Here is a 16,442-nt window from a genome sequence, read left to right on the forward strand (position 1 = left end):
CTGTCTAAACTTACATGGTTTTTTGCATTCTGTGTTATTTATTCAGAGCACTGCAAGCCAGGTACAAATCATGCTGACCCCGGCCGATGTCATAGAAACTGAGATAGAACGTGATGGTGACATTGTAATTGAAGATGACCCCAGTGATGGAGAGGATAGCAAACAGAACTGGAAGAAACCACTCGCTGATGACAGGAATGAACAAGACGGCTACTACAACTCCGCCATGGAATGGAGTAAGTCAGAAATCCTATCTGCATTTTAAATGAGAAGTTTTCGTCCATCTTGTTTCTTCTCAAAGACGGGACATTTTTGCATCTTTTTTTTTCACCAGTGTGACAAATACAAATGTCTGGTACCAAGGGATTCAACGTATGCTAAGCTGGGCTGTGTAAAAATTTGAATGTTTATTTATCAAATGCAGACAGCAACTGTGTTTTATCATGGTGATATATGAGAGTCTTCTGTGAATTAATGAATAGTTGATCACAACTGCAGACATGGACTCACAGTACCACAGTCTGACAATGTATGAATTCACACTGTCTGTGAATGGGACAAAAAATACATTTCCTCTCAAGCTGATAAATACAGAAGCTAAAATCCACAAGTATTTTGGCAAAAGACCACAAGATAATATGTTGCATCGGCTTTTGGCTTCAAAAATGTTGTTAAATTTATTTTGTACTTCATTCTTAAACAAAATTCATTGTGCTTTTAGTCCTATTATCTTACGTTCAACATCATCAGCACTTTTGATATTTGTGAGTATAATCAAACCACATGAATGAGACTGAAAGTTTGGCAAGGAATGCTAAATTGCAATCCCTTTTCTTCCCAAATTGCTCTTGAATAGACATGGAGTATGACAGATCAAGTCGTGTTGCGTCTAATGCCGTAAGACCAGTCTCATCTGGGAGTAGCCAGTCTGGAGGCGACCAGGTGAGACTGGTGGAAAGTGAGACCACAAAGTCAGATGACAGCTCCAGTGTGAGCAGCCGACCATCTTCGATGATTCACTACCATGGCAGGACTCCATCTTCACCAGCCAGGAGTATTCCAGAGGTGATCTAAGTTTGCACCGTTTTTGACGGCTTTGATAATAATATAGGTACAGTTTCATAACCAGCCTGTTTTGGTGTTGTCAGCTCTGATTGTCATTGCCACAACAAACAAACACGAGATTGAAGTAATGCAAAATACTATTATTATACCTATACATATACATGTATCACCTGTGTACCACAGCTGGACTGCCAGTGTCCTCACTAGGACATTAAATGTATCTGCATACACTGTGCTTTCGAGACAGAGGGAAAAAATTATAGAAAATGTTAAAAATTATCACAAAACATTTGTATATCATTGCAGCTTCGCAGCTTTGTACTTTGTCTGCTATTTTTTATTTTGTGGACGTTGATTGTTCTTCAGCATATTACACTATGGGAAAAAGTTACAGGAAGCATTTTATAGTCTAATGCAAACTCTGGTTTTTTTTGGAAATATCTTCATCTATTTCTCTAAAGAGAATGACTGTAATACCAATGGCTGATAGAAATGAACTTTCTCCATTTTAAACGGTTTCCTTCTCCCACAAACACAGGTTGAAATGACAATGCCGAATCAAATCGCCGTCACAGAGACAGCCAACCTCCACAGCACGCCTGAGAGCAGAAACAACCTCTATCACCGCTCGTCAAAATTGTACAAAAGCAGCTAAGGGCAAGTTGCATTCAAATCTGCAAAACATTTCCAGATTCAGTACAGAAGTCATGGGTTTCCAACTTCAGCCTTTACGTACCGTCCATGTAACAAGATTTCAGCCATATCTTTTCTTTTCTCTTTTCCTTTTAAATTGTCTTGTCACAATTTTACGTAGTTCTTGTCAGTCATGTAGCCATAGCATCCACTAAAAACTTTTTAAGATTCATGTTTTTCATACATGATTAATCCTGTAAATATTTATTCAACACCATCACTATCACTGTGCTTTCATGTTTCAAACAGATGTACATTGTACAATTCATCTGCTACGACAATTAACATATTAATCCACATAAAAATTTCAGATAGTCGCTATGATAAGAGTACCTAGGTAGGGTTCATTTAGCAATCTCTTTCATTTGGTTGAAGAAAAGAAAATGAATTTCATAATTTACCCACATCAGCCTAAAGGTCTACAAGTACCCAGTATGTATTTTCATTTGCCCTTACTATTAGCTAGTCTGAACACTCTTGGAATGTCTGTGTAGTTGAAAGTTGTCACTTAGACTTCCTGATGTGCTTTCTTAGTCAGATGTTCTGATGATGTCCCCTTTTAGTAATTTCATTGAAATTAAATTTTTTAGATATGAGTGTTCTCATTTCAGTGTATACCTGACTTGACAGGCATCCCTGAATCAACAAAATAGGTATCAAGAATTGACCAGCAAGGTCTTGCAATATACACGGCTGCTCTTTTCCAAAAAGTGGTGGGATTGAAATAAACAAACCCTGTATAGGATATGGAATCTCCATACAATAATCATTTGGTATATGCACTGACTAAATCGATAATTTGATACCTACAATAAAATAACTGACCATGTTGTGTCGATGTTCTCTGCACCACAAATCTACTAATCACCATACACCTGTTAGTGTCAGTAACTTCAGGGAGAATCACTGTTTTTTTCCGTCTGTTGCTTCACAACTCACAAATTACAATTATCATCACTTGTGAATTCCCTCATTTTTTCAAGACAGCGGCTGAGGCTTCAGTCTCGTTTTGAAACATGCTTGCAAACTGCTTTTCACTCGCCAGTCAAGTTGAAGGGGGATGTGATTTTGAAATACGACGTCTGGCACATCTCTGCCGGGAAACTTGGGTGTATTTACTTTGACTTTCTTGCACATTCAACGATGAATGCAAGCATGCTGATCAGAAACTCACGTCATTATTTTCATGGCTCATTTAGTGCAGAAAACTGTGATTTCATCGTTTTCAAAACTTTCACATTGAAGGGTTTTAATGTCGACAGCCTGTAAATAATTACACTGTTAAATAGGAAATGCGCCAACTTCAATGTACAGAAAGTTTGAAATTACCCGCTAGAGACAATTTGAATATCTGGACGTAGCTGTAGATTTTTCAAACTGCCAAAAAAACCCTTTCATTGTTTGTTATAGAATGATATGAGAAACACAGAACATATACATCTAGCCACAATTTTCTAATTATTTGAAAAAATGCAGAAATTTCACTTTAATTTGCCAAACTGTCTCTATTGCTTCACTGGGGATTTGTGTTCCTTGTGTCAGAGACTTTTAGTTATATAAAAGAATACTGCATGTTGTTTCTTAAAGTCAGTATTAATTATGTAATCAAGATCAAATAACCCATGTGTATGTGTATTTAAGTTTTCCTTGGCAGACATGCCATGCCAGTAGGTGGTTAATTTACCAGTCTTGTAAGAATTAAGCTCAGAGTTTTAGTGAAGAAATGACATATGCATATTTAGTTGTAAATATTTGAAGGTTGACCTAAATACCCAACCATGTAGAGCTACTTTGGTTGGTTATTTTCTAAAAACATTACATAGTTTTTCTTAAAGAGTAAGGGTATAAACAGATACATGGTCATACTTTTCTTTTGGGATTATTGTTTTACAGTCATATTTTTTTCAGAATAATCCTGTGAAATTTAATCACTTCCCACCCTCCAAATTTAGAGAAAATCTGTTTTCTATGGTTAAATTGGACCTCTACACTGAGATGGGGCAGACTGAAAGATCTGTCATTCGAGAGTGCTTGCTACACTCCCCATCTTAACAGCGTAGACAGCGCCCTCAAGCAACGGATCTTTCAGTCTTGGAGGGTTAATGCACAGTCCCTCCATGGACTGTGGTGAATGCTTTAGAGATTTCACATTTTCAACTCAGAATACTCTGAAAGATGTCCTACCAGTATTAGAGATTTAGTTCTTTCTTCTGTAATCAATAATACACTCACAGTACTTCCTCCTCTAAACAAAATGTATATGAACATTTATTCAAGATGTGACCAAATCAGGGGATCAAACGGAAGGTCTTGGCAGATGATGGTGGTCAAAAATGGGTAAAAATATGATGAGTAAAAATTATTTGTTTGCAAAAGAATATTTTCATGACTGGAAAGAGAATAAAGGTATTGAGTCTGGATATAAGCTGTTTGTTCTTTCTACACCTAAAAATATCGAATCTGAAAGGTGAGAGAAATATGCATATTATTATTCTGACCACCTGCTCCCAAGACCTAATGATGCGTCCCTTTTGTATGAAACTCTCTCCACATACAAAATACAAACTCTACTGTTATAATTACCGGTATATTTTCATATTATACAATATAACAATTTTGTGTGTACTTCACTGATCATGGGCCATTGGTCCATATGAGCATATGCGGGAGTTGTAAATTTGTTTTCAAGAGTACATACCTTGCCATGTATTTGCTACAACATAGTGTGTCTTATTTAAAACTGAACAAATTCCATGACAAATCTAGACTGGACAAGCTGATGTAACCAGCATGGACCACCTGTACCTTTGGCAGAAACTGAAAAATGCTATTTAAGTTTGACAGTGTTTTGTCGCGTGGCAGTATTTGATACTCTTCTGGATTACAACTTCAAAGTCCATTCACAGGAATATTAACATCCATACATGGGGGAAAAAACCCACATATTCACACCTGAGTAAGCCTTATTATGGTTCTATGACGTTGAATTGACTATTCTTATTTCAAATCAGTCCATTCTAGATTTGTAGTTTCGTTGACAGCTTTCTACTTGGAAGTATACACCTATGTACATAATTCAGTGAACTTTCAGAAAAATGTTAATATTATCCCAGTATAAACCCAGTCATAATAGCAATAAACTTTCATTTTCCTTTCCTTTCAATTGTGTTGTTGTTCATTTATACAGGTATCTGCAAGATTATGGCTGGATAGATTTCACTCTGTGCTTGACTCAAATTGTATATTGGTTGTGGAGAGAATGTGTATTAAGGTAATACGCGCCTAGAAAGTGAAAGACTTAAATTTTTGCTCAAACTTTCAACCATTCTCCTAACAAAGCAAGAATAAAAATCAGGGGTCACCGAGCAAAAGAGAGACAACTTTAATACCTAAGATTTCCTGATATTTGAAATTCAAAATGGCTGCCATTCCTGTGTTAACTCTATGGGGAAAAAGTAAAATTTTCGATTTTCGAAAAACTAAGACGGTAAAAACTTTTCTTTCCAAGAGCTTTAAAATGAACCCCCATAGTGGTAGATCAGAAGAGAATTGATAAAATTTGAAAGCCAAGTTATCTGTCCCCCGAGGCGCATTCTACCTTGAAATGTATAAGATAGGATGCATATATGCTGTACTCTGTGATACTTCAGACCACAAGGAGATTTTAAAGCTGTATCACAGTATAATTGAAAGAAATAAAGCATGATACACAATGTCTCTGATAAAATATTTAACTTTTTTATTTTCTGAGTAATAATGACAATTCTCTAAACTTGCAAACTTGTTTGAAAAGTAATTTTATTTGCACAAAAAAAGGTAGTACAGTGGGCTGTAACTATAGTAATGACATTCTGACTCTAAAAATAACATGATCACCTTCCACAGCAAGTTGACATGCAGTCCAAAAAATGGAATACATATTAATGATAGTAGAAACCTAAAGATATATTCTTATCCACCAATGTGTCTTGGAAATATTATCAAAATGGAATATTACAAGACCGTTCCTGATTTACTCCACTTTTGCCGAGACAGTACTTCAAGATAACCAAGGACTTTGACATCACAAGAGTACGATACAGATTCCAGATATCATCTTTGTTGTCTTCTCACGCCTTGCCGTTACCGTTGACAGGAGAGCTGCAGACATAGAACACATGAAACAATCAGACCTTTACCCTTTCACCACAATGGTTTGAACCAATCCCATTCTTTTCAATAGTAAAGTTGGACCTCTTAATAGGGAAATGGGGGTGAATGGTTATAATGTTGGAACGGTGGAGTGTTTTGGTGGAAATCATTATTATTGCTCCAAGATTCACCAATATTGTTATAAGTATACATGTGAGTCAATATGTCAAACCAGCCCTCTGTACTGCTAGGTCTCTGGAAAAATTTTCTTTATAGGCGCCCTATCATAATATTAGGAAGCACAGAGAGTGCAGATACAGGCTTGGAAAAGACACAAAGAAATTATCACGAAAGCAGTATATCCAGCAGTGTTAACTTGGGCTCAATAAGGAGGTTGCAACACAGCTGGTTGATGTCTTGCATTGACAACAGAGCATTTAGAAGTATTCACCCAATTTGATTCCACTTCTACCACACCCATAAGTGAACAGCTGGCATCGTAGACAGAAATCAAGTCAGCTGCACCACAAAGAGGCATTGAATACTTTTAAATATACCACAATTATACGGTGTCGCTCACATTTGATCAGAATTGGTACATACCAGTATGGGTACCAAAGATCAACAATAAATGTTGTTTCTATCTGTTCAGTGCAGGAAAATTCTATGTTGATGTTATGACAATAATTTCTGCACAGTACAACCAGAAAAACAACAAGAATGACAGAAGTTTGACATACTGCTACAGAAAAAAGGGCAAAAAATTGTCCTAAAAACACAAATATTGAAATTTCACCACATTTTTTGCAAACAGCTTCTCAGCTTGTCAAAAGATGATCTGCAACATTTTGCGAAATCTATCAGCAATATAAATCACTGGGCCATAAGTAGTTACAGCACGCAATCTTATTTGCGCTAGTGATATGGGTGTACATTGTATCCTCAGACAGCGTCTAACTAAAAAAAATTATAAATCTGAAAATTTACTTAGTAAAAAATATTAGCACAGCTTTTCTCATTTGGAAAAATTTTTTTTAGAAATTTACAGTTGTAAAAAAAAATGTTCACAATTTCATTGTGACCACCCCCTCCCAAGATCTAATGGTCCATCCCTTAGTTTGAGCAGGTCTGTTAATATGTAACAGTTCATAAACAATGACAGGAAATGACTACAGGTCAGTGGAGTATCCTGTTTCAGCCATTGGCATGCGACCACTCATGAACATTTGCAGAATTTCCCTTTTTCTTACCTCATTTGCACATTTTTGACACTGATGTGTTCATTTGAACAAATTCACATCTCAACTCCTACATCTACCTGTACACCAAATACTGAGACGGTAGCTTTGGCGGTATGGGAGCCTTTGCGTGTGACTGACATACATCCGCACATACCCACAAATATACAGACATACAGACGCCACTCAGACTAATCATATAAGCTCTTTTTGGTATTTATATATAAAACCAAATATGAGCTAAAAATAAGTAGTACATTTTGATTGACAGGTAGCCCCCAGGAAGGAGGAGTTTATAATAAAATGTGTTCCTCTTCATGGATCAGACAAATTCAGATGGAAAACAGTCGACCAAAATTAGGTATTAGTCTGTCAATTTGGCAACTGCCTAGCTAAAGTAAAAGTCAAAGTGGAATCACTGATTTCCAGTAAAAAGCTTTTCAAAACTCACCTTTCTCCGTCAGAATTGAGATGTGGATACAGCTCTCCCATACTACCAGACGTTGCCAGTCTACCAGCAAATTCTACATGCTTCTTAGAGTAGATACTGCTCAGTTTATTGTTCCACAAAGCAAGGAAAGATTTTGGCCCTCCACCTAGGAGAGAGAAATAAACGTTTGTCAGCTTCTCAAAACAATTGACAAATCAACTGAAGATTTCTCTTTAACCCTTTTCATCCCATTTCCCTGAGTATAGAATCACCCATCCTATTGAAAATAATGAAATGTGCCGAAGGTTTCAGGTGAGAGGGTTACTCTGGAAAGATCTCAGTAATGATCAGTTGCTTTGTTTACTTGACAAGTCAACTAAAAGACAGCTAAGCCTATGTGTACAGGGTTAGAAATATACTAATCATAGCACAGTAGATTGCAAAATATTATAAAGTGATGTTTACATAAAATTGTAATTTGTTTTACACATTACAGTGTACCGGCAACATGTAACCTACCCCTTTACCTAACACAGACAATTTCATCAATACAGAATAACATTTAACTCCTACCTTTCTGCTTGTCACCAGTCAATGCTTTTTGTTTCTTGACCGGGGGTTCAGGTGAGAGGGGACTGTCATATTTCATATGATCATTGTTTGTGTCACCAAGATTGAAGTCTCTCTTTTCTCTCTCTGACATTCCTTTGTAACTACAGTAGATGCAACAAACAAACAAACAAACAAAAAAAAGACATCAGCAACTAAGACAGCATGCATCCTGGAATCAGATTTTCAATTTTCAATTTGTTTTCTCAAATATCAATTGTGTGGACTGATTTTTAAAATCTGTACAAGAAAGTAGTTATTCAACATCTTTTTGTGAAAATTGGACATTTTGCCTGCAGGGTGAACATAAAGGACATAATCCATCCAAATTTTTGTTAATTTGAGGTAGAATGCTTCTTTAATCCACAACTTTGCATTGTTATCCTTTATTTTTATTCTTGATTATTAAAGAAAATAGTTGCAAGTTTCCTGGGGGTATGAGCAAATGTTTAAACTTTGTTTCAGGTGCAAATAGTAATTTCTAAATATATTTTTATGATGGTTTTGTAATATGAGTAAAAGATACTTGTTAATGAATGTTGTCACGCAAAACCTAAATTTTGTATCTGCCACAACATGACTTGGACAGGAACAACACTGAGATACAAAGCATCACATTAAGAGAGAGCTATTCACAGGAAAGTTATCCATATTAAGTGGATGTGACAACGTCAGTAAATAAATGAAAACCCAGATGATTAAAAAAATTCTTACTTATCCAATGCCTGCCAAGCTTGCTCCGTTTCCGAAACTGGTACCTTCTCTACAACCTCCTCTTTCACTTCCATCGCGGCTTTCCTCTTTGAAGTCTTAGGGTTTTCCTCCGATGGCTTTCGACACTCCAGGAGGCACTCCAGTACTTGTTCATGTGCAGGTGAGAGGTCACTGCATGACCTCACCAAGGTTTCAAGTTCAGACCACATCTGTCTGTACTGCTCCTCTCTGTCAAACAGGGGAAAAAAAGGATGAGATGTTATCCAGACAAATGATGGAAATTTACAGAGAGACAGAACATGCCCAAAATAAATATAGCATGCTATGTGTTTTATTCGTCTATAACTATCATTGCATGCTATTCTTTATCTTCTGAAAGTATTACCTACAATGCAAACAAGACATTGATGTACTCATTAAGGAATAAGAATGTACACACCCAGAAAGACACACCAGTACCGTTAGCTAGGTTTGGAATTACATACTGTAAGTTAATAGTTTGCAGCCACCGTACCATTTCTGAGGATCTCTCAAACCATTATTACATATCCATTTATAAGCCGGAAATTACATTTTTCTGTGATTACACTACTCTAGATATGACAGTCTCTCTCTCTCTCTATGACAATTTTCCCAAAAGCCCATTTGATGTACAGCAAATATCCATGATACAATCCATGAGATTATGGGGAGAATTCATTAATTTCTAGACAACAATGATGTTTCATCGTTCAACAATTATTACTTTCTTTATAATGACTGTGCATACGGCAGCTGAGGATGTGAAATTTTATCGTAAATGCTATATTACAAGCAGAAAAAACAAAGCAGATTAGGGCTTCTTACCGTTTTGGTCCTTTGCCACGGGTTCCCATCACAGGTACTGGTAACGCTTCACTTCGGCTCTCCATGCCAACCAAATGATAGATGGACTTCTTACATTCCAAGACATCATCTTCATCCAAATGTTCCTTGGTTACCAGTGATGGCAGTGGATCTACATGCTAGTCAATACGAAATGAAGGGAAGAACTGATTACAACCAAACTTCATGAGAAATGTTGACAGCATTTGGTTCCCATGGAAGCCACTTGTTTTGAAAAAGTGCATCACATGGCAGGAATTTTTCCAGAAAGTCCAGTACACATGACTGGTAGAAAAAATTTGCATGCATGTGTTATACTGTTTTCTGTAAATCTGTAAATCTTCAAATACAGTAAATGTGGTACAGTACTTTGTATATTGGTAAGTGGATGTGCACTCTGCAAAGCTAGATATTTGCTGCAGCAGAACTGTAAGCAAGCTGGTCCTAAATATTCAAGATCTCTTGACGTACATTAAGTTTGAAAAACTTACAGAAAGCATATTGAATACTATGGTGTGACTGATGACCATTGGCCAGTGTCTGGTCTGTCGCTCCAACTGGGCCTTCACTGCATGGGAGATAAGAAAAGCAAAGTCCCTTCATATACGAATGAGAACCTAAGAATACAGGTTTTAATTTTACAACAGAGTGTGATCATCAAGTAAAAATCAATAGTTTACAAGTATATCAGACTCATTTCATATTTAATACACTATGTGACACATTACATTATTAGGATTTGCTGTACAATATTAAAATGTACAGAACACAGTTCCTCAGGAATACATTATTTTGAACACTCAGACTCTAACAATGCCTTCTGGTCTGCCACTTTTCCAGATTCATTTTAATGCCTGTGCAGAAAGTAAACTTTCCACCATCTAGCTATTTTGTAAGCAGTGAAAATTTACTTTCTTCCTGAGTTAACACAGAATATCCTGACCATTTTGAATTTCAGATAACAATTTGTTTCCTTCATCTAAAATTTGCATGATGACCCCGAAGAGAAGGGGTTCAATTTTCCTTGAGGAAAGCTTGAACAAATGTTCAAGACTTTCTGCTTCAAGACACATATCACCAAATTGTTTTCGCAATCAACAGTCACACAATACAGGAAAGCAGCATGAAGTACTTATCCACTCGTGAGAATTTGAAAGAATTAACGATTGTTTTCTCTATCTCAGAAAATCATGGCCCCTATGTTACTGAATCCGCCTTCAAAACTGCTGGATCAGAGTCATATCTGTGTCGGTATAGAAGATCATAGTATCTGTAAAACTGAATTTCCTTTGCCTCTTTGATCATTTTACAGGGATTTGAGATATTTTGATGATGTAAAACTTGAAGCAGAAAAAAAACAAAAGAATACCTACTTCTATGAAGAGGTCGCTCTTCAGTTTCTTCCATGGTTGGTTCTTTCGGTGCAACTCTGTTTTCTTTCATGAATTCACCAAAATCCTTCATCACAGAAACAAATCAATACTAACTGTTACTGCTATACTCCCTGAAACACACTTTTATGTCAAAAATAAAACTACTGGCAGGCAGTGGGAGGGGCTACCAGTTACTTGAAAACAGATAGATTCACAGATCTACCTCAGGGACGTACATGTACACACCAAGAAACACACACCAATGCATTAACAGACACTGTGACATAAACTCTTACATTGTAACTCAGACACAACTTACTGTTATTCTGTAGTCGGTGACTCTGCCGCCACACCCTTCACTGATGGACGGAGGGTCTTCTAGTGTTGACCGGTTGATGGCAAGGCAGTGGATGTAGATTTCGCCACCATGGCTGGTCAGCATGTGTGATATGACCTTTGCCCCGGTCTTCCTAGGCTGTTCCAGCATCACCTGTCTGCCATTGAGGAGAAAGTTGGTCAGGCAGGATGAGGGCCTGCTAATCACCTGCAAGTCGATAAAACAAAAGTACATGTAGGTTTGCTTCAAAAAAAAGAGGACACTGTTGACAAAAACTACAAGGTCTTGACAACCAATTCTGAGAGACTGTTGCCTCTTTTGAACTCATGAGTGATGATTCATATTCAAGTTCATGTTTTACTTACATCAACTGGGGTCACGCGACATGCTCCAATACAGTGCTGTAATTCTGAAACACAAAAGCAGAAAAGTATTCAGAGTGTAAGCTGTTTGACTGGAACAGATCAAAAGGTACATTTGATATAATGGGCTCAATTTGTAATTATATTGAGTAGGCAGGCTTCAGATAATTCTGTTTTTTTGTTTATAGCATAATGGTGACACATTCAAACACATGAGACAGTTCCTATTGATACTAACCTATAGTGTTAGATCGTGGTGTACACCACTTCAGCGTAAGTCCAGAAACCCCATCACTTGTTGAGGGCGCACCTGACAATTTGTCAAAGTGTGCTGACCGATGGTGCAATAACTCAACATCATAGTTTGCTGAACTACTGGCATTTTGCTCTTCCTAAAAGAAAATGTAGAGTAAGATGTAAAACAAGATATGCTTCACTTCTCTCAGACTACAACCTTTATCTGAATAACATTAAGTAACCAAGACTTTGTTATCCTGTTTCTCTCTCTGTCTCTCTTTGTCTACAGGTTTGAACTTTGAAACTTTTCACGTATGAACTTTTCCACCAGTTTGTATATCTTATTTTAACTTTAGTGATAATTTATCGGGAAAAAGCCAAAAACAAATCAAAACTATGTAAAGTTTGCAAGAATCAAGAATGTCATTTTTCACCAGATTTGAAAAGGTAGCTACATAATGCATAAAATCAAAAAGGGTGAAAGTAACAAAGTAGAGGGTAAATGGGGAGAATAGTGACCATTTAAATGGTAGTGGAGTTTTCACCAGGGAAACAAACTTGTGCATCTGTCTTCATAGATTATGACAGCAGATCTGATGCTGCCACACATAGCAGGCACAGTGACACTTACTTTCATTGGTATGCCGGTGATGGTTGTGCTCGATAGGTCAAAGTGCACCTGAACGATCTGTGCCAGCTTCTGTGCCAGATACCGCCCCGATCTGCTCACCGTGATGACACTACCGAGAACGCTGGAGACGTTGTGTTTGTCTTCGGTGATTGGCGCATCCATGCCCAGAGGCATGGTATGGATCAGGTAAAACTCGCAGTAGTTGATCGGCATCAGACTGTGAAATGTAATGAAATGGAGGATTCAAATGTGAATGTGTATGTTAAATTAACTATTACCGCTCCTTAGAGAGTTGACAAGTCTATAATGGTCTCTTCATAGCATTCAATCCATTCTCGGAAACACTGATGCAACTATGAAATAAGTCTTTAGAACTTTAAAAGTTCTCTTAGATATCTGCAAGTCACTGATACTAGCAAAATTCCAACAACTGGTAACCAGTATTTAAAGTGTTCACAGACGGTCATCCACTACAGTGAGCTTATAGCAATGCATTATAGCATAAGAATACCCTAGTGACATAAATTTTCAGAATTGATTCATGGACACCTAAGCAAGACTACAGGTTCAATAATTTCTACAATTTATTTAAACTTGAAATCATTAAAAGTGTGGCTATGGACACTCCATATTGAAGCGTTGGCTTACCTGTCTGAGCCAGCGGCAAGTTTGTTGTGCTGAGATATGGCATCCAGCACCCACTCTTCCAGCATCTTCACATGGCTGTCGCTATGGAAACACAAAAAACGACACACTGTGTTTTAAAAATCCTAATACAAGCACAATGTTTCCATGGATAGCTTTTATTCATGTAATGGGGAAAAAATGTTCAAAAATACTCAGTACAGTAAATTTAGTATTTTATGCTGGCTCTGTTTAAACCCAAAATATACAGCCCAGGCTGATAACTTTTTTCAAAATCTACCTTTTGACAGATGTAATGCAGACAATACGCCCTCTGTTCTTGATTCTGCTGCTTTCTTCCGTCATTGACGTCCTGACTTCATGTTGCTTCTCTGTGCATTCACACAGCACCTCCACGGCCGATGCCAAGCCATGCATGACACTGCACTCTGACGAATCATCGGTCTCACTAGGTGGTCCCAGTCTTGCAAATGACTGTGTGATCTGGGAATTGATTTCAGAGACTCTTCAGGGCATATATATACAGTATCTCAGAGAAATGCAGTACAAACTTCACACTTTAAGGTAGAATGGGCCTCAGGGACATTTTATCGAACTCTCAAACTTTTCCAATATTCTTTTGGTCTACCATCGTGGGGGTCATTTTAAAGCTTATGGAATCAAGTTTTCTCCAGCTTAGTCATATTTGTGATAATCAACAATTTTACATGTATCCCCCTCCCCTTCAACAGAGATAACACAGGGATGGTAGCCATTTCAAATTTCAAATTTCACTAAATATTGGGTAATTTGTTCCTCTAGTACCAAAATTTGCATGTGAACCCCTGATTTTCATACTTGATTTTGAAAGATAATGGTTGAATATTTGCTTGAGGAAAATTTGAGCAAAAAGTTTAAGTTTTTCATTTTCAAGGTGCGAACTGCCTTAAAGAATCAGTCTTGTAAACAAGTACATGCCTAAGCATGAAACAATAACAGTTGCCACTACTGTTTTGAACAATTTTTTTTTCAATGTGAGGTACATTCAGTGATTGTTACACTCAACTTTAGACGTAATATTTTTTGCGAGAAAGTTGGTTTAACAAATTATTCATGAACAACTCTAAATGGTTTACCAGTAAAAACATCTCTCTAAATGTTGAGGAGAGCCTTATTTTGAAAATGTCACATTACGAATGACATGCCCACGCGTTTCTGACACCAAAAAATATTTGCTTTGTAAAGTTTTGTAGGTAAAGGAACCACATTATCTCAAGTATGCTGATTCTAGTAACATCAGATATTATCTGAATGGTCTTGACGTAATGGCAAACATTTTGTTGCTTCATTTTGTGCTTTAGTATCTTGATATTTTCTTGCTGATGGTTTATATATATTTAGTTTCAAAACTGTTCAGAAGTTTCAAAACCAATGGAAATGAGTGCATTTACAGGGGATCACAGGTTCACGGACCTGTCATTTTCATATTCTGGAAGCTACATTACAATACACTTGACTGCAGTCGTATAAAAATATGACAATTACTGAGAAACTTGGTCTTACATGTGAAAGCCCTTGTTCGTCTGTCTGCCAAGAGTTCAGTATGTGTGCCTCCGTGTCACTTGCTATAAATCTAATCTGAGAAAACAAATGGAATAGGATGTTTAGTGAAATTGTACAAAGCTGCTAGTTCATCCACAGCAAACTGGCATATAAAGACAACTGTCTTCAAACATGACACTGTTGCTACATTGTACATTGCTGTTATCATCATCATCACCATCACCATCACCATCATCATCATCATCATCATCACCATCATCATAACAGCCAAAATCATCACAGTAGTAATTCTATTGTCATCTCCTCGTCCTCTTGAACAAATAAAGCTGGGCCGTGACAACATTTGAGCAATCACAATTTGCAGTTTGTTGACTTTTGATGTGTTTTATGATTTCGGACTATCTGATTTCATCAGCTTTCTCGTTAACATTGACACCTGAAGAACACCTTAACTTTGTGTACTGTCTGCTACAAAATGTTGCGTTAGTGTGCTACCTCCAGTCTATGATAAGAGTATTTTGTCGTTGGATCTGGCCGGTTGTGGGTATCACGTCCGCTTTATACAGGTTCTTGGTCTATCCCCTACCATGGTCAAAGTCACATTTGCGAGTAATGCAACTTACCAGCTTGCCTGAAGGAAATATATCATACACGATCCTACAGTACTCTAGCGTTGCCTCCACTGCGCACGTCCACAGCGATTTAGCTATCGGGGCCAAGGGAATAACTCCCGTGGTCCCTCTAGACTTGGTGAAGATATCAAAGTCCACATTGTGTTTACATGACTCTGCAAACTCCGGACTGTGGTCCAGTACAAAAACTGTCTTGTGGTCTATAGGAAATGTCATGCTTCAATGCGAAATTAATGGATAAATATAGAGAGATGGCTGCGAAATGAGGAAAACCAACTACATACTTCTGAACGGCGGCAGAAGAGTACGACAGAAAGGGAACAGCACAAGTGACAAAACGTTCCGTGCCACTCAGTGCGAGTGTGACTTGCACACTCGGTGAGCTATGGGGTATTCGTCGATACAAAGGTTGACTTTTCTGCTAGACATTGAAATGGCAAATACACTCTGGACAACTTCAACGATTTTTGCACGTATTAACTTCCCGGTTTCTTTCCTGGAACTACGACTAATCCATGTATATTTCGAGATCACAGCCACAATGGACCACATCAGGACGGCGCCATCTTGGTATATATTGTCGTTGGTGGCGCTCATCAATATGCATGCAGGCCAAGCAGAAATCGTCGTTGGAAAAAAAAAATCGGCGCAGATGCACTGCTGGAGCACATCAAGTTGAAGAAATTTTGAAAAATGTATTTCTTGTAAGTACAGAGAACATAACATCAATGAAAATACCAATATCAAAAGATAAGCAATCACAAGAATTGAAAATGACAACAATATAACTCCAGATTTATTTTTCCATCTTGTCTTCTATCATGTCCTATAGGCCTATCACATTTTGGAATAAGAAATCATGTTACTTTTTATGGGATTAAAGTTACCCTCCAATCCTATGTGATGCAACTAAACTGCTATATATCTTCATGGATGAAT

General features: G+C 37.4%; 2 protein-coding genes across 3 annotated transcripts in view; one reads left to right on the plus strand and one right to left on the minus strand.

The window, feature by feature from the left end:
- LOC139135361 (adhesion G protein-coupled receptor B3-like) overlaps positions 1-4,498 on the plus strand; it is a 98,872-nt gene extending 94,374 nt beyond the window's left edge. Inside the window, exons 25-27 of one of the 2 annotated variants that reach the window (XM_070702711.1) lie at positions 47-236; positions 857-1,065; positions 1,604-4,498. In XM_070702711.1, the coding sequence (XP_070558812.1) occupies positions 47-236; positions 857-1,065; positions 1,604-1,720 (516 nt within the window). In that variant the 3' untranslated portion in view covers positions 1,721-4,498. Of the gene's footprint in view, positions 1-46; positions 237-856; positions 1,112-1,603 lie in introns of both variants that reach the window. The other variant, XM_070702712.1, reaches the window with a different exon arrangement.
- Positions 4,499-5,475: 977 nt separating this feature from the next.
- Positions 5,476-16,088, minus strand: LOC139135362 (integrator complex subunit 13-like). Its single transcript, XM_070702713.1, has 15 exons — positions 15,495-16,088; positions 14,872-14,946; positions 13,610-13,812; positions 13,333-13,413; positions 12,685-12,901; positions 12,055-12,208; positions 11,820-11,863; positions 11,437-11,661; positions 11,118-11,202; positions 10,236-10,312; positions 9,727-9,884; positions 8,881-9,108; positions 8,131-8,270; positions 7,579-7,723; positions 5,476-5,898 (listed from the first exon to the last, which is right to left on the minus strand). Exons 1-15 carry the CDS (start codon positions 15,717-15,719, stop codon positions 5,868-5,870), a joined length of 2,088 nt encoding a protein of 695 aa, XP_070558814.1. The 5' UTR covers positions 15,720-16,088; the 3' UTR covers positions 5,476-5,867.
- Between the last annotated feature and the right edge of the window lie 354 nt (positions 16,089-16,442).

This window comes from Ptychodera flava, chromosome 6, assembly GCF_041260155.1.
Source record: "Ptychodera flava strain L36383 chromosome 6, AS_Pfla_20210202, whole genome shotgun sequence".
Lineage (NCBI taxonomy): Eukaryota > Metazoa > Hemichordata > Enteropneusta > Ptychoderidae > Ptychodera > Ptychodera flava.